Here is a 15,758-nt window from a genome sequence, read left to right as displayed (position 1 = left end):
CTGTTCTTAATTAGGCAACTGCACACAAATACCAGTTGCCGGATCAAGTGTTCCCACGAAGGCCTTTTGACAGACAGTATTTCAATTTCCAAAGGGGTCAAACAGGGCTGCATCCTGGCCCCCATTCTTTTCAATCTTTTTTAAAGTGACCTCCCCTCTGCTCTCTCAGCAGTGAACAGCCATGCCCCAAAACTGGGTACATCCCATGTACCAATTCTGCTCTATGCAGATGATGCTGTCCTTCTCTCTCAATCCAGAGTTGACCTCAAACGCTTAATGAAGTGCTGTGTGGATTACTGTGAATCCAACAGACTGACAATTAATTATGAAAAAAACAAGGTTTTAGTCTTCTCCAGGTGCTTTAAGAAGCTCACATGGGCAATGAATAGCACCCAAATTGAACAGGTTAAATGCTATAAGTACCTTGGCCTTTTCGTTCTCCTATAACCTTTCATGGGCAACCCATAGGAAGGCCGCTCTCCTTGCTACATCTAACAGTATGTCAGCATTACTATGTTTCTTCTACAGCTATGGCCATTCCTTTATCCCTCCTGCCCTCAAATTTTTCAATGCCATAGTCGCCTCGAGATTGCTTTATGGAGTCCCAATTTGGATTCAAGCTATTAACCACTCCTTGAATTCCCTTCAATCCAATTTTTTCCATAAGATAATTGGACTCCAAAATTGCGTGCCCTGTGCAGCCCTTTGTCTGGAGTTAGGTCAAAACTCCTTGGAATCAGCCGCTTGGCTGAGGGCTTTTAGATTCTGGCTGCGAATCCATTTTCTCTCAGACTGTAATTCCCTGGTCCACCGTCTGCTCTCTGACACCCATTCCAACCCCTGGTTTTCCATAATCGAAGAAAAAATGGCTTCTATTGGACTGTCAGTGGATTCACTTTGCCCTTTGTCCTATTCAGAAGCCTGTAGAAAATTAAAAGGTCAACTACTGGATAGAGAGTTCTCTACCCTAATCACCACAGCCAAGAAAACATGCTCCCCCCTGTATTTTTCTCTCCCATTTGAACAGGGCTACTTGGCACACTACCTGTATTGTTTAATAAACCCTGTTCAAAGGAGAGCCATAATGCTTGCCAGGTTTAATGTTATGCCTTCTGCCTTGTTACATGGCAGATTTAACAAGCAAGAAAAGGCTAAAAGATTGTCCCTGTGTAATGATGGCTCAGTTGAATCTCTGGCCCACCAATTACTACACTGTTTCAGATTCAAGGAAATCAGATCCAAGTATGTGAATCTTACTCCTTTACATTTACCCCATCTCCCCGATTTATTTAGATTACACTACTTGCTGGACAATCCTGATCCTTCTCTCTGTATGATAGTGGCAGACTTTCTCCTGGAAATTACTAAATGCCAGTAGATTTCCCTCCACTTAACATTTATTTCCTGTACTGTATATGTTTTTAATCAGTTTTTTATTGTTGTACTGTTGTCTATGCCAATAAAGGCTTGCTGCTGAAAAAACAACAACTGTATCCTCCTAACAATCTACCTTGGTTTCTACCAGTCTGGATAATCAGGTATTATCCGCAAACCTGGCCACTATTCTGTACACCCCAATTCCAGATCATTATGGGCAAGTTAAATAATACTGATCCCGACCCTAATCTCTGTGAGACCCCTCTGTTCACTTCTCTCCATTACAAGAACTGTCGATTTATTCTTACTCTCTGCTTCCTGCCATCCAATCATTTTTTATCAATAAGAGGACCTATCCTCTTATCCCATGACCACTAGGTTTACACCATTTTTGAGCAAACTATGCTGTATAAACCTGATTTCTTGTGATATCTGAATGAAGCCATTGCCTTAGCACTGTGTGCACAATAGCTAAATAAGCTAGTATCTCTACTTCATCATGAAAAGAAGCTTGTCAGCTGGCTGGGTGAGTTCCCATGCAATCCGTTTCCTGCATCTGAAGCATTATTTCTACTGATAGAAAATATTGATATCATACAAGGAGATCAAAGCATCTGATTTAATTTTGTCTTTAATAATCCCCTCCTCACAACCAAATCTTCAGAGACAAAATCTAGAGTAATGGAAATAGCAAATAACAGCAAAATGCAACAACAGAACAACGACAACAACAAAAATACCTTCTGAACGGACTGGTTGAATGCCAGTGTTTAAACTCAAATGAGCTAAAGATCAATATTTTGTGAGCTCTTATTTTTAACAGCCTCCAACAGGACTATTTCTACTTTCTGTTCTAACTAGTCCCTATTATCTATCACAGAATTTCACTTGATTACATAAACATCATGTTAGGCAGCCCATATAAAACAGTATTAAATTTTGTTGGTTGCATCACCAGATAGTGTAGTCTATCAGAGCTTTTTGCTTCCAGGTGTCCTTTCTTATCTTCAGGTGACTCCACTAGAAATACAATTCAGAAAAAAAATGTTAAATCATCTCTAAATACGGTAATATTTTAGAACAATGGAGCACAAGATCTAGTTAGGTTTCAGTGCTTTAAAGCTGCATTGCTTCTGGAGGAAGAGATTTAAATATGCCATTAACTTTTCTATTGACACAAATGGCTTCATTCTAGCTGGATTGCACCCAGAGTTATTAGCTTGGACCCAGTGCAGCTTTTCAATGGGTGGAAGGATTTCCAAGTACCAAACACAACTTTTTCACTTCCCTCATCCTAATGCAGCCCCAAATGCTCGCTGAAATGCTGATTCTTGTTCTTATGAACCCATGAACCCTGCAGAAAGAGGAAGGAGGTGATAAAAGTCATGCTCCATATGTGGAAATCTTACTGCCTATATAAATACGATGCTAGATCTCTTCCAGTCTCTTCTGACCTGTTGAAACATTATCTTTCAGGGGGAACCCTCAGTCTAATATTGTTATCGTGTGACAGTGATGGAGCTATAAGGGGACGGGTGGTGTGCCCAGCCCTTGCCTCCCCCCCCACTTACCTTAGTTCATCCCTCTTGCCCCTTAGTTCCTCTCTCTTCCCCCTCAATTCCTCTCTCTTGCAGCCTGGGAAGTATAGTTCCCACCAGACTGAAAGAGAAAGGAACTAACAGTCAGGAGAGAGGAACTAAGATAAGTGGGGAGGGGGGGGCGTGGGGGGAAGTGGGTTGGGAGCCACAATGAGGGGGGCACAGGAGCAGGTGCCATTTTGCCCCAGGTGCCATTTTGCCCCCCCCCCCCCATGCCTCTGTCATGTGATAAATACAGTGAAGTGTACAGCAATTATTTGAATGCAGCTGCTTCTTTACCATACAATCTGCTCCTGGATGGAATATTTGGTGGCTATGGAACCTTCCCAGTAAGCTGCTGAATAAAAATGCTGAAGTGCTAAATAAAAAATGCACTGGAATAAAGACTGCTGAATCCAGGGTTCTTTCACACATTATACATAACTTTTTGCAGTTAAAGGCTCTTTAACTTGTATATCAATGTGCCAGCAGGGGGTAGTGGTTAAGAACAGCAGACTCTAATGTGGAGAACCATGTTTGATTTTCCACTCCTCTACATAAAGGTTGCTGAGTGACCCTAGGCTAGTCCAACCAGCCCATTGTGGTCCTTCATGCTCCAAGCAGTGATGGGAATTTTTTTTGTTAAAATACTGAAGTTGCATGTGGTGTGAAGTCACTTCCACAGAAAACCCAGAAGTGACATCACATTCCTCTAGGATTGCTGAAAATTCTATGCCTCTAGCAAGCTCAGAGAAGCCACTTTTTCTCACACTGGCAGCAGGAGAAAACCCTTCAGTGTTGCAAAACAGAAGACCCATGGCAGAAGATGGCCCCTCCTCAGTCCATTGCCTTTCTCACTATCCATGCTTGTGGGCCACTTGTGCACTTGTGTCTGCTGCACAGTGAGCCTACATTTCCTTCCCGGCAGATTTTCTGTTACGAACCCACCATGCCATAGATCAGAGAAGCCCTGTGGTTCCTAAAAGTGGACACAGTGTGACTCTCCCCCTGCCTGCACAGAGATGGTGGAGGAGACCAGTGTGAGCCTGGGTTGCTTCAAATTCTCTGCCCCTCCCCGCCTTCCCCCATCCATAAAGCATAAGTCCCGCCTGCTCCTCACCTGACATTTTCTAGACATTGATGGGGCTTTTAAAATTTTTTTCAAATGCTTGGTGTATCACTGGAGCACCCTGCCCCTTGCCCCCCCCCAAAAAAAAAAATAAAGGAAAAGAAAGAAAAAGGCAGCAAAGAACCTCTCGACCTGTAAGTAGGGGGCAGGCAAGATGGTGACTGGGCTCAGCAGTGCACTTCCTCACGTGTGAAATGAGAAATACGGAGGACCTTTGCTGCAGAGATTAAGTGTCAAACGGCCAAGATGTTCTGTCCCTCTCAGCCCTTCTACAATCCCAGCCCAATTGCCTTGTTTTGTCTTACTAAGAATCTTTGCTGTTAGATTCAAATGCTATCATATCTTGTAATCCACTCACTGTAATCCACTCACTAATATTATATTTTCCGCTGTAATTATTTTGTAATCTCTAATTGTAATTCTCACTTAAGTCCAAGTGAGAAAGGCAGACTACAAATTAGAACTGATCAAGGACAATTTAAAATGTAGGTGTGAAAACGTCCTCTCAGTGCCTTCTTCTCAGCAAACTAGAACAGGCAATAGTAGTGCAATCATGCTAGTACATGAGACAACTTCAGTTTAAGAAAAAAGGCAAATGGTGGGATGAAAATCAGGTAACAGTTTGCTCTATACACACTAGTAAAATATATTGATGTTACCTTTCAGTAACTCTTCAAGGGCACTCCTACTCCTCTGAAGAATATGAACAGTTTGCCCTGTTGTTTTGCCCTCTTTTAACAAATCTAGAAAGAAAAACAGTACCATTTATTTTAGAAACCATAATGCAAAAACTGGGACACAGCACATAGCTTTTCCAAATTTGTGAGTGACAACCTGATCTTATTGAGTTAGGCATGCCTAAGCCAATGGAAATCAATATTCTTGAGTAATGTTGTTATTATACATTACTTTGGACTGTTAAGCTCCTATAGCATGATCTAATATAAAAGTTAATTGGCTTTTTAAAAACAGAAAATGTCTTTATGGGGCCCACAATTGTATAGGATAGAGGTTTTCAAAAAATTTTCTGGGAAACCATAGGTTTCTTCAGTGAAAGAACTGGTAATGTTAGACAAGTTTTTTTCTGAAAGAAAGTGGTTTACCAGTAACCATCAAATTTTCAGCAGCAATGGGTGGTACAGATAAATCCTTATATAAAGGGGATTAACACTCCACCCACACAAGTAATCAGTAATGTCTATTATGTGCAGACACTGCAACTTCTCACTCCTAAAGTGAAAATGCAAAGAAGAAGAACATGAACGATTGTAATTATGCAGAGCAAATGGTGAAGAAATGAGAGAAAACAGGGAACAAGATGCCTCCAAGTCCAAATCCTGTTTGCCATTTTCTAAAATACATGTATTTTAATTATCCACCTTCAGATTGCATGGAGTTGTGGAGAAACCCAAAAGACCTGCCTGGTGTATTGCATAAAAGAGCATGCCTAGTATACCTCTCAGAATCCTCTACAACATCTGGTATTCTCCAAGACAGGTCTGCAGAGGTCTTCAGCAAACAAATCAATGGAGGATGATTTCCTGAGGTTAGAAAGTTTTAAAACTATGGCTCTGGGACTTTTGAGTCTAGAGCATAGGTGTCACGGCCTTCCAGATGTTATGGACTACAGTTCCCACCATCCCCTGTTAGCATCATGTTGGCAGGGGATGATGGGAACTGTAGTCCATAACATCTGGAGGGCTGCAAGTTTGACACTTGTGGTCTAGAGGCTTTACTTCCTGTTTCTTCAGGAGGATTTCAATTCTGCAAGAGTTTTGCTCCCTCTAGTGGTTGATTCAACAACACATACAATCAGGTCCAGAATCAAAACCAGTTTAAGTCTGCAGAGAAGTATGCGGGATATAAACTTGTGTTATAGTGAATCGACAACTAGAGGGAGCTAAACACATATGGAACTGAACATCAACACTCTTCCCCCAGGAAACAAGAACTTAGAAGGAAGGAACATGAGAATGTGGAAAAGCCCGTAGGCTAATTGCAACATTCAAAAGAAAGCATAAAGCTCTAATAGCTGTTTAATGTTACAGTACATACTCTCAGACAGACTTTCTAATCTTGCTGCATTCTCTCCCATGGTAGTAGCCCACTGATTGGCTATGATGGAATGCACTCCAATAAGGCTCAGAATGATTGCTGTCTCAGTTGGCATCTCCAGAGACAAGCGTGAAGAACTATGAAAGGCAGTAAGGAAGTAAAAATATAACCAATAAAAACAAGCAGCATGCCATATTATTCTAAATGCAAAGAGAAAATCTAGGTTTATTCACATTTCAGTTGGTTTAACAACTTACATTAAGAATTTGCAAATTCATAGTGTATTATAGCTGCCAGTTTACTCTTCCAAAGTTATGAGTGCAATCCTAGCAGAATTAAACTTTTCTAAGTCCCTTGAAGTCGCTGGACTTAGAATTGTATAACTCTGCTTTGGATGGCACTGTTAATATGTCGCATGTGGTATGAAAATATAGCTCATATTACTACTTAACTGTTTTTATGTCACAGTTCCACTCTTTGCTTAAACATATTGCCCATCTTAGCACACAGCATGATACATTTTTAAATATGTTCTGCATGCATACACACATTTTTATTTTATTCAAAGAGCTGTCGAAAAGCCCCAACTGTTATGCAGTAAAATTGTGAAATGCTTTAAACTGATTAGCTTTAGCACAGGTTTTATTACTGGGAAACTAATCCAAATGATATATATACATATATATTTACCTTCTATCTTCATCAAGATTTGATACCCGTGCAGTGCTTTCTTTTGTGTGTACAAGATCTAAGAGTATCATGATTTGACATTCTGTAGAGGGGAAAAAAACAGCCTGATATTATTTTCAGGATATTTTGCAGCAAGAGATGGCAGCACAGAAAATAACACAGTTCGAACTGAATTGTGATAACATCTAGCTTTGGACAAATTTTATGTACACTGAAAATACCACGTGCCCATAAGCCTACAAAGATTGAACAGAACCAGGTACTACTAGAAACTAGCAGCTTGTTGTGGGTTTTCTATTGAGCATAGAGAAGCTTGAATAATTGTATGCTTTGATATGTATTTGTGGAGACTGGGGCATAAGTTGTCTCATAGCCTTATATGTACACTCTCTTCACACTAGTGATTCAGTAAAGCTTTAAGCTATTCAGTCCTACTGACTGCTAGCCATTGTTTGTGGACTGCTCACAGTTTTGATTACTAATTCATACCTCCCACCTTTGTATTCTCCAAAAAAAAAAAACACCCTGGAAAATTGGCAGGAATGGTCCTGTATGCAGCAATACAATGTTTCCCCTACAAAGCTAGCCCCTGATTATGGAGAAGAATCTATTGCCAGCTTCATTTTGTAAATATATTGCCAATTCATGCTTTTAGTAAAATTACATTGAGTGGAACACAGTGAAACTAACAGTCAGTTCTGAAAGGTACACACTTTTCCAGTGTGGGTTCATTTTCATGAGGTTCGATTTATATCCCGACCCCCACCCTCCCCTGAATGATAGAAGACCAGCCTCCTTCAAGACATGGTGATCTACAAGAGCCTCTCCCAATGCAACCATCAAAATTGTGAGCTCAGATAGCATGGCTCCTTTCTATGCCCTAAACCAGAGGTCTGCAACCTGTGGCTCTCCAGATGTTCATGGACTACAATTCCCATCAGCCCCTGGGGCTGATGGGATTTGTAGTCCTTGAAAATCTGGAGAGCCGCAGGTTGCAGACCTCTGCCCTAAGCTCTGTATGAGACAAACCTTTGAAGGCAGGACTTCTCCCCACTCTAGCATAATCTCTGCCTCTGAAATGGTGGCACCCATTTGTGCGTGGGAGCTACGACTTTCTCCAGTGAAGCCTGAGGCCTTTTAACGTTATTTTTGCTACGACAGCTACCCCCCATGCCACGAAAGCAGAATAAGGGATACTCAATCTAATCACTTCAAATTACATTTTAATGACAAACAAGACTCAAAACATTGCAAAGGGGAAATGCTTGGTTTCATTGAGTCACCTGGGATGTTCATAGCAGTCAGTCTGTCCAGAAAAATATGAGCGAAGAATCTTGACATTCCAGAGAACAGAAATGCACTGCAGTTACCCAATAAGTGTTCCCATTCAGCTTGACTGAAAAATAGATCCAACCTTTATTTTAATAATATGCTCAATGTGCAGGGATACTATGGAGCAAGCATGACCATACATAGTTTACACGTTATGTAATCAAATGATATCAACATGTGTTAGTTTGAGAAACACCCTATTCAATTATAAGGAAAAATGCATCTATTATCTATTTGCTTCATTTATACCCGCATTTCTCCCCAACAGTGGCCCAAAGCAGCTGATATCATTCTCTCCTTCTCCATTTTATCCTTATAACAATGCTGTGAGGTACCTCTAGGCTGACTGAGTGTGATTGGCCCTAAAATAGCCAGGAAGCTTTCAGGGCAAAGTAGGGATTTGAACCTGGATCTCTCAGATTCTAGTAAGACACTTTAACCAGTAAACTACTATGTCTTTTTAAGCGTTGACCACCAACTTTTTAATCATCAGTTATGCTTTTGTTTCTTTAGCCTACCAAATGCCTGTAAAATGTATATAAAGGGAGAAGTCATTTAAAAATCTTCTGGTAAAGTGTATCTGGGTATCATATAGCTACATCTGGGTATGTGCTTTCTTAGCACTTTAATGACTAGTTTGCACTGACTCAGATTAAAGTTTTCGAGTTCCATTGAAGTATTTTTAAGAGAGAGGAGGAATGTGGATTTATACCCTGCCTTCCTCACCTGTAAGGAATCTAAAGGCAGATTACAAACTCCTTTTCCCTTCCTTTCCTAACTACAGACCCCTTGTGAGGTAGGTGGGGGCTGAGAGAGTTCTGAAGGCCTGTGACTAGCCTCACCCAGCAGACTTCATGTATAGGAGCAGGGAAACAAATCCAGTTCACCAGGTAAGAGTCCACCACTCATGTGGAGGAGTGGGGAATTAAACCTGGTTCTCCAGATTAGAATCTACCTGCTCCTAACCACTACACCACATGGGAAGGGCTGGGACACACCAGGCATGGTGTAGCCAAATCTGAGCATCATTCATTTCAATAGAACATGCTTAATCAAATACTTATGGAAAACAAAGGGACTTGAAGGTGTTTAACTTTAGCTGAAAGGTATCTTTTGCTTTAAAGCTTCCTTTGCAATTTATAGGCAAAAGTTTCAGACATTTAGCTGACCATCAGATATTAATCAGACAATTGAACTCAAGTCCATATCAACAAACTGCCATACCTTGGAATGTGTGTAGAACCCATAACTCCATCCCAGCGAATTGTAAATTGTTCATATGTGTCTTGGATTAACTTAAATACTTGTATAGGACTTTCTGGAACTGAGACATAAATTTAAAAAAATTATTATGCCCGCTATATTTTCCAGCTCTGAAATAAACCAAGTGATTGTGTAATCTGAAACAATTATGGCTTTAAAAAAAGATTATTTTTTCTTCGTCTTGTATCATAAATTAAATTAAGATAATCTTGTTATTCCATGAAGATATACAAAAGACATACTTTTAAAAGTGACTACATTTCTTTAATACAAAAAAATGAAATATTGGTATTTTTAGTTGTACTGAATTTGAAAATGATTTCAGTGATGTTGGAAAAACAGTATCGAGTTAATTTCTCACCCTCAGTTAATGGAATGGCAGTAGAATGATAATGTTTTGCAAATGATTACCTGGTTCTGCATCGTTATATGGATCAATAACATCTAAGACATGCAGTTAAGGACAGGGATAGAATTGATATCAATCCCCTCGCCCAACTCCCTACAATCCCCTTCCACAGATAGGCCTTCTGTAAGCCTCTCACACATTACATCTCAGCTGCCATCCAGCCTACTTGCCCTGAACATCTCCCTTTCCTTTGATTCACATACACATCCTTCTCCCTGGACTGTAAATTTTACCAAACTGCACACTATACATACTCCTTGACCCAGGTACTGTTGAATGGGAGCAGGGGTGGAGTGAGGAGTAACTGCACCCGGGGCACGGGCACACCCTGCACCCCTGCCGCAACCCCGGCCACACCTACCCCAGAAGGCCCCTGCCACGGCCCAGCCATGCCCCAGCTATAACTCCACCCAGGGCATTGCGCCCCCCCCTCGTTGGGAGAAAGGTTGTGAAGAGATACAACAGACACTGATAGGCAAATCCTCTGCTCTACCAAAGGATATAACTTCCTAACCCTGAAAGTGATTTCTATTGGAGTGAAGTGTAGAAAGGATAGCTCAGGGCCATACTGGATACTCCCAGGCTATCTTTGACAGTCTTAATGCAAACAATAAAATCCAGCTGTAAGTGTTTGGTTTGATGAACACTAATTTCTTTTCGAAAGGATACATTTAACATTATGTATATCCACTGGAATGCAGTTGGGTGGCAGAACACGGTTAATTGAAACCTGTTGTAAAGTAAAACACAATTATGCCTTGGAATGAAGAAACACACACTTATAGCGCAATTCAGAATGATATCCAGTAAGTTTAATATAACAACTTATTTTTTGGTAATCATTTTTTAGGATTGGAACTCTAATGGAGAAATCCTAATATACCAGGATGGTATGCTACTTAGTCCTGTGACCCAAGGTTGCCCTATTAGCTGAATGTAGAACAGAAATTTGAACTGTGATCTTCCCAGGCCTAATCTAACACATTCACTAATCCATACAGTTAAATGGGACAAGGAGGAGAGTCTACAGTCAAGTAAACAGTGTGTGAATCCAGCCCAGAATCTTAGGATAACAGGGGTTGCAATAAAGGAAGACCAGTTTGTGATACTCAACATGAAGTTTTCACATGAAGCCTGCTAGGTGACCTTAGGCCAGTCACAGTTCTCTCAGAACTCTCTGTCAACACAGAGGCAGGCAATGACAAATCACCTTTGAATTTCTCTTGCCTTGAAAACCCCATGAGGTTGTGAGAAATCAACTGTGATTTGATGGCACTTTCTAGCACCACCAGTGTGTGATTCATTGGCAAAAGGTTCTGCCCCTTTCTGTCAGTCACCAATTTTCTGTATTCCTGTTTGATGTGTCTGTGTGAAGAGCAGGTAAAAGCCAAGATGGCAGAAGGAATCAAATGGGAGAAAAGAGTGAAAGAGAAAAATGTATTACATTGTCAGCTTTTGTTAGAGCGGATCTGGCCTTTCAGAAAGTGTGATTGGAGGGATTGTGTCTCAGAGCCTAGTTTGAAAGTAAACAGGCTACAACAGTTAATGTTTTCAGAGAGGACTTGTGCTGACAGAGGAGCAGGTGGGAAGAAATCCTTTCTCAGAAGATTTGGTATGTCTCAAAGCCTGGACTTCGAGATGAAGCAGGAAAATTTCAGTTAACTTTTCAAAGAGGAGACTGTGTTGTCTCAGAGTCTGGATTGCAGGAGTAGTAGTTCAAGTTATTGGTATTTCCAGAAAGAACACAGAATTATACTGTGAGATTCTAAAGGCTGAGGCTTCCAGTGGGGGATTTGAAAAGTGCTGATGCCTCTACAAATGCGGAGGATCTTTGTGGCCTAATTCCCCGGCTGGTAGATAAAATTACCAGTTGAGTAAATCAAAGAGTGATCAGGAGATAACCCACACTGCTTCAAGAAGCTCTCCTCATGAGTAAACTGTAAAAAGAGGTTTTCGCATCTCGCTTTGGAGTAGAGAGCAGGTAGGATGGAAAACAACAGCTCATGGCTATGCCAAACCAGATATACATGCATTGATTTATTTTTTTCTTTAGTTGCAATTCTGGTTGTCATAGAGATTATGGGAATTTAAACAGTAGAAGCTACAGACATGTGTATACTTCTGGCAGCTGCTGGTGACAGAGGCTGTCAGATCAGAGTCTATTTACTTTCTTTTTTCAATTTGAAGCTTAATTTAACATGGCTACTACCCAAAAAAATCTGTTGATACCACTCCTAAAAAACAAGATATATCTGAAATGCTGAAAATTGTTCTTGAGCAAGTGAAAGACAAATGGGAATCTTTTGAAAAGAAAATAGCTGAGAGACTTACAAAATTAGACCAAAAGTTCCTACAATTGAGAGCAAATGCCAGAACTTGTTAAAAAATGGAAAGTTCTATAATTCAATAATCTGGGGGTGGGGGGGGGAGAAGAACTAACAATAAAGTGGAAATTCCTGAAGGAAAGCAGAAGTTGTTTTTTTTAAGAGCTGGAAAAAGCAATTGACAGATTTACTGGAGCTGAGAGAGAGAAAAAATTATTAGAGATTCAGAGCTATTCCTGAGACTGCAGATTAAAATGTTAGACAAAAAAATTATAATTGCTTTGGCTGGGTTTTTTTTTTTAAGTTTCAGAGGAAGATATCGCGATGGAAGTCAATAAGCTCTACAGAACACATTCCAGAGTTGCTGTAACAAGAAAAGTTCCAAGAGATACTTTGGTTCAATTTGTAAGGAAGGAGAGCAGAGATCAAATTCTACAACATTTTGATACAAGATAGATAACGTGGTCATGGACATAACTGTTTTGAAAGAAATTCCAATTAGAATCCTGCACAAGAGAACATAAGAACATAAGAACATAAGAACAAGCCAGCTGGATCAGACCAAAGTCCATCTAGTCCAGCTCTCTGCTACTCGCAGTGGCCCACCAGGTGCCTTTGGGAGCTCACATGTAGGATGTGAACGCAATGGCCTTCTGCGGCTGTTGCTCCCGATCACCTGGTCTGTTAAGGCATTTGCAATCTCAGATCAAAGAGGATCAAGATTGGTAGCCATAAATCGAATTCTCCATAAATCTGTCCAAGCCCCTTTTAAAGTTATCCAGGTTAGTGGCCATCACCACCTCCTGTGGCAGCATATTCCAAACACCAATCACACGTTGCGTGAAGAAGTGTTTCCTTTTATTAGTCCTAATTCTTCCCCCCAGCATTTTCAATGAATGCCCCCGGTTCTAGTATTGTGAGAAAGAGAGAAAAATTTCTCTCTGTCAACATTTTCTACCCCATGCATAATTTTGTAGACTTCAATCATATCCCCCCTCAGACGTCTCCTCTCCAAACTAAAGAGTCCCAAACGGTGCAGCCTCTCCTCATAGGGAAGGTGCTCCAGTCCCTCAATCATCCTTGTTGCCCTACTCTGCACTTTTTCTATCTCCTCAATATCCTTTTTGAGATGCGGCGACCAGAACTGGACACAGGACTCCAAGTGTGGTCGCACCACTGCTTTATATAAGGGCATGACAATCTTTGCAGTTTTATTATCAATTCCTTTTCTAATGATCCCCAGCATAGAGTTTGCCTTTTTCACAGCTGCCATGCATTGAGTTGACATTCCCATGGAACTATCAACTAAGATGCCTAAATCCCTTTCCTGGTCTGTGACTGATAGCACTGACCCCTGTAGCGTGTATGTGAAGTTTGGATTTTTTTGCCCCTATGTGCATCACTTTACATTTTGCTACATTGAACTGCATTTGCCATTTCTGAATACACCTTCTTAATTGAAAAGTTAAAACAGAAGATTATGTTTTGTTGGCAAAAACTGGAAGGTATATTTTTTCCTTTAAACACTGATTCAGACTGAATACATCTTGTTTGGTTTGGCTGCAAGAATGGATTATGTTGAGAAACAGAACAAGAGGAGCATAATTTGTGATTCAAATAGCATGCCTATCTATGGTATGATTAAGTTAAAAATAAAGATTTTAATAATCATTATATTAGGCATACCATTTTGAGAATGTGGGATAACTACAATCCTAGGTTATGTTTTAAAAACACCCTTATAGCCTTCGTCACAAGAAGTCTTATCAAGATGAGAAATTATATGGGAAAATAGGTGGTTAACATATCATGATATACTAGACTTTATTCAAGGGAATGCAAAATGAAATCAAGAGAAGATTTAGTAGCAGAAGGGCATACTTGTCATTGTTTATGCACCATTATTAGAAAGATTTTAAATGGATAAAAGATATTATAATTCTGAAGATTCTAAGACTGAATTTCAAGTGGAACTATACATGAAAGATAATCATGTCACTGCTGAAATGTACCAGGTCTTGTTCAGTTTTGAAACAAAAGAACGAGTGAAAGATTATATGACGATATGGACTATTAACTTTGGACACAATATACAAATGGAACAATGAGAGAATATGTGGTTCTAGATTCTTAAATTTAGATTAAGTTCCAGTCTTAAAGAGAATTTTTATAAAACGTTGTCTCGGTACTTGTAACAGGATAAATTGACAAAGATGCATAAAAACATTTTGAATGTGTATTGGAAATATGAATATCATGAAGGGCCTTTCTATCATTTTGGTGGACTTGTAATAAACTTAAAAAAAATTGGATACAAATACACTCAACAATCTTGATCAGAAAGATCAACATACAAATGAAACCAGAAGCTTTTCTTTTGGATCTCACAAACAGATGGTTTGAAAAAAATGGAACTGTTTTTATACATGACAGTGGCAGCAACAGTATATGCACAAAAATAGAAAACTTCATTCATATCTACAATAGAAAAATGGTTTCTGATGATATTGGAACAGGCGGAGATGGCTAAGCTTTTTATCTGATTTTGTTAACTGGAAATCCCTGGTAGACTTTTATTAAAACAGAAAAAAATGAACTGATGATTTGTGGACTTGAAGAATTGAAGAACAAGAAAGGAAACATTAAAGAAAAGTGTGAATCTTGTTAGTAATAATAATTAAGAATTAATTCTTTAGTTGAAATTAGAGACTAAGAGGTAAATTTTTAATTGTGTTTGTATTCAGCACAGAGGAAGTTGAAAGCTCTCGCCTCCCCACAAAGTGTAGTTTTTGTGTTTGTTATTGTGTTCATATCTGAAATCAGAAGCCTTCCCTTCTCCTTATAGTGTGGTGTTTGTGTTTGTTATTGTTTGTTCTTTTTGTTTGACTTTTAAAAGTCTTAATAGTAAAAATTATTTACAAATTTTCAAAACTGGGTAAGGCCAAAAATTCACCTCAGAAATCAAACCTTGCCTCCTCATTCCTACCTTGTTAATTGAAATGCTACAATTTTGTGAGTCCACCAAATGTAGTGTGCAACAGTCAGGGGTTTTTTTTTGTGGGGGGGTACTCACCAGTGCTGAGGATCTGCACTTTTTTAGGGGGTACTACCAAGTCCACAGGAGTGAAATTAGTGCAACCTTATATATCAGTACCTGCACCATTTTCATGATTGTACTTGCATATAGTTTTAGGCTTCCTTACAGAACCACCTTGTTCCATCCAAGAAAGTTAATTAAAGTTATGGTGTCTTCCCCCGCCTACGCCCCCCCCCCCGCCCCCATTGACTTCATCTGGGAATTACTTCTTTCAGAAGTCACTTAAAGCCTGCTGGTCATGTGGAGGTTGGGGTAGAGACCACACTGATCAAACAACACAACACACTGCCTCTTTTTAAATGGCATTTAAGACCCAAATGACACGCTGTGTTCTCCCCTCAACAGATTCATCATCTTGCAATTCCTTTTCAGCTTCACTTTATTTATTAAGTTTACATCCTGCCTCCCCATTAGCATGCCAAAGGCACTCAGCGAAATCAGCACTGCATAAAGCAGTTACATTAAATCAATGCAAAATGACAAGAACACAAATAAGATTAATTTG

The 15,758-nt window shown here is 39.8% G+C and overlaps 1 protein-coding gene across 1 annotated transcript in view; it reads right to left on the bottom strand.

Annotated features, from left to right (window-relative positions):
• Positions 1-1,982: 1,982 nt before the first annotated feature.
• The window catches only part of CFAP46 (cilia and flagella associated protein 46), a 117,961-nt gene continuing 104,185 nt past the window's right edge, over positions 1,983-15,758 (bottom strand). Inside the window, 8 exon segments of the mRNA XM_048507074.1 lie at positions 1,983-2,397; positions 4,743-4,826; positions 6,139-6,275; positions 6,829-6,910; positions 8,112-8,224; positions 9,385-9,484; positions 9,835-9,867; positions 10,502-10,562. Coding sequence (XP_048363031.1) covers positions 2,270-2,397; positions 4,743-4,826; positions 6,139-6,275; positions 6,829-6,910; positions 8,112-8,224; positions 9,385-9,484; positions 9,835-9,867; positions 10,502-10,562 — 738 coding nt within the window. The 3' untranslated portion in view covers positions 1,983-2,269.

Source organism: Sphaerodactylus townsendi, linkage group LG08 (assembly GCF_021028975.2).
Source record: "Sphaerodactylus townsendi isolate TG3544 linkage group LG08, MPM_Stown_v2.3, whole genome shotgun sequence".
Lineage (NCBI taxonomy): Eukaryota > Metazoa > Chordata > Lepidosauria > Squamata > Sphaerodactylidae > Sphaerodactylus > Sphaerodactylus townsendi.
The sequence above is the reverse complement of the archived record's forward strand: the minus strand, read 5'-3'. Positions and strand labels throughout refer to the sequence as shown.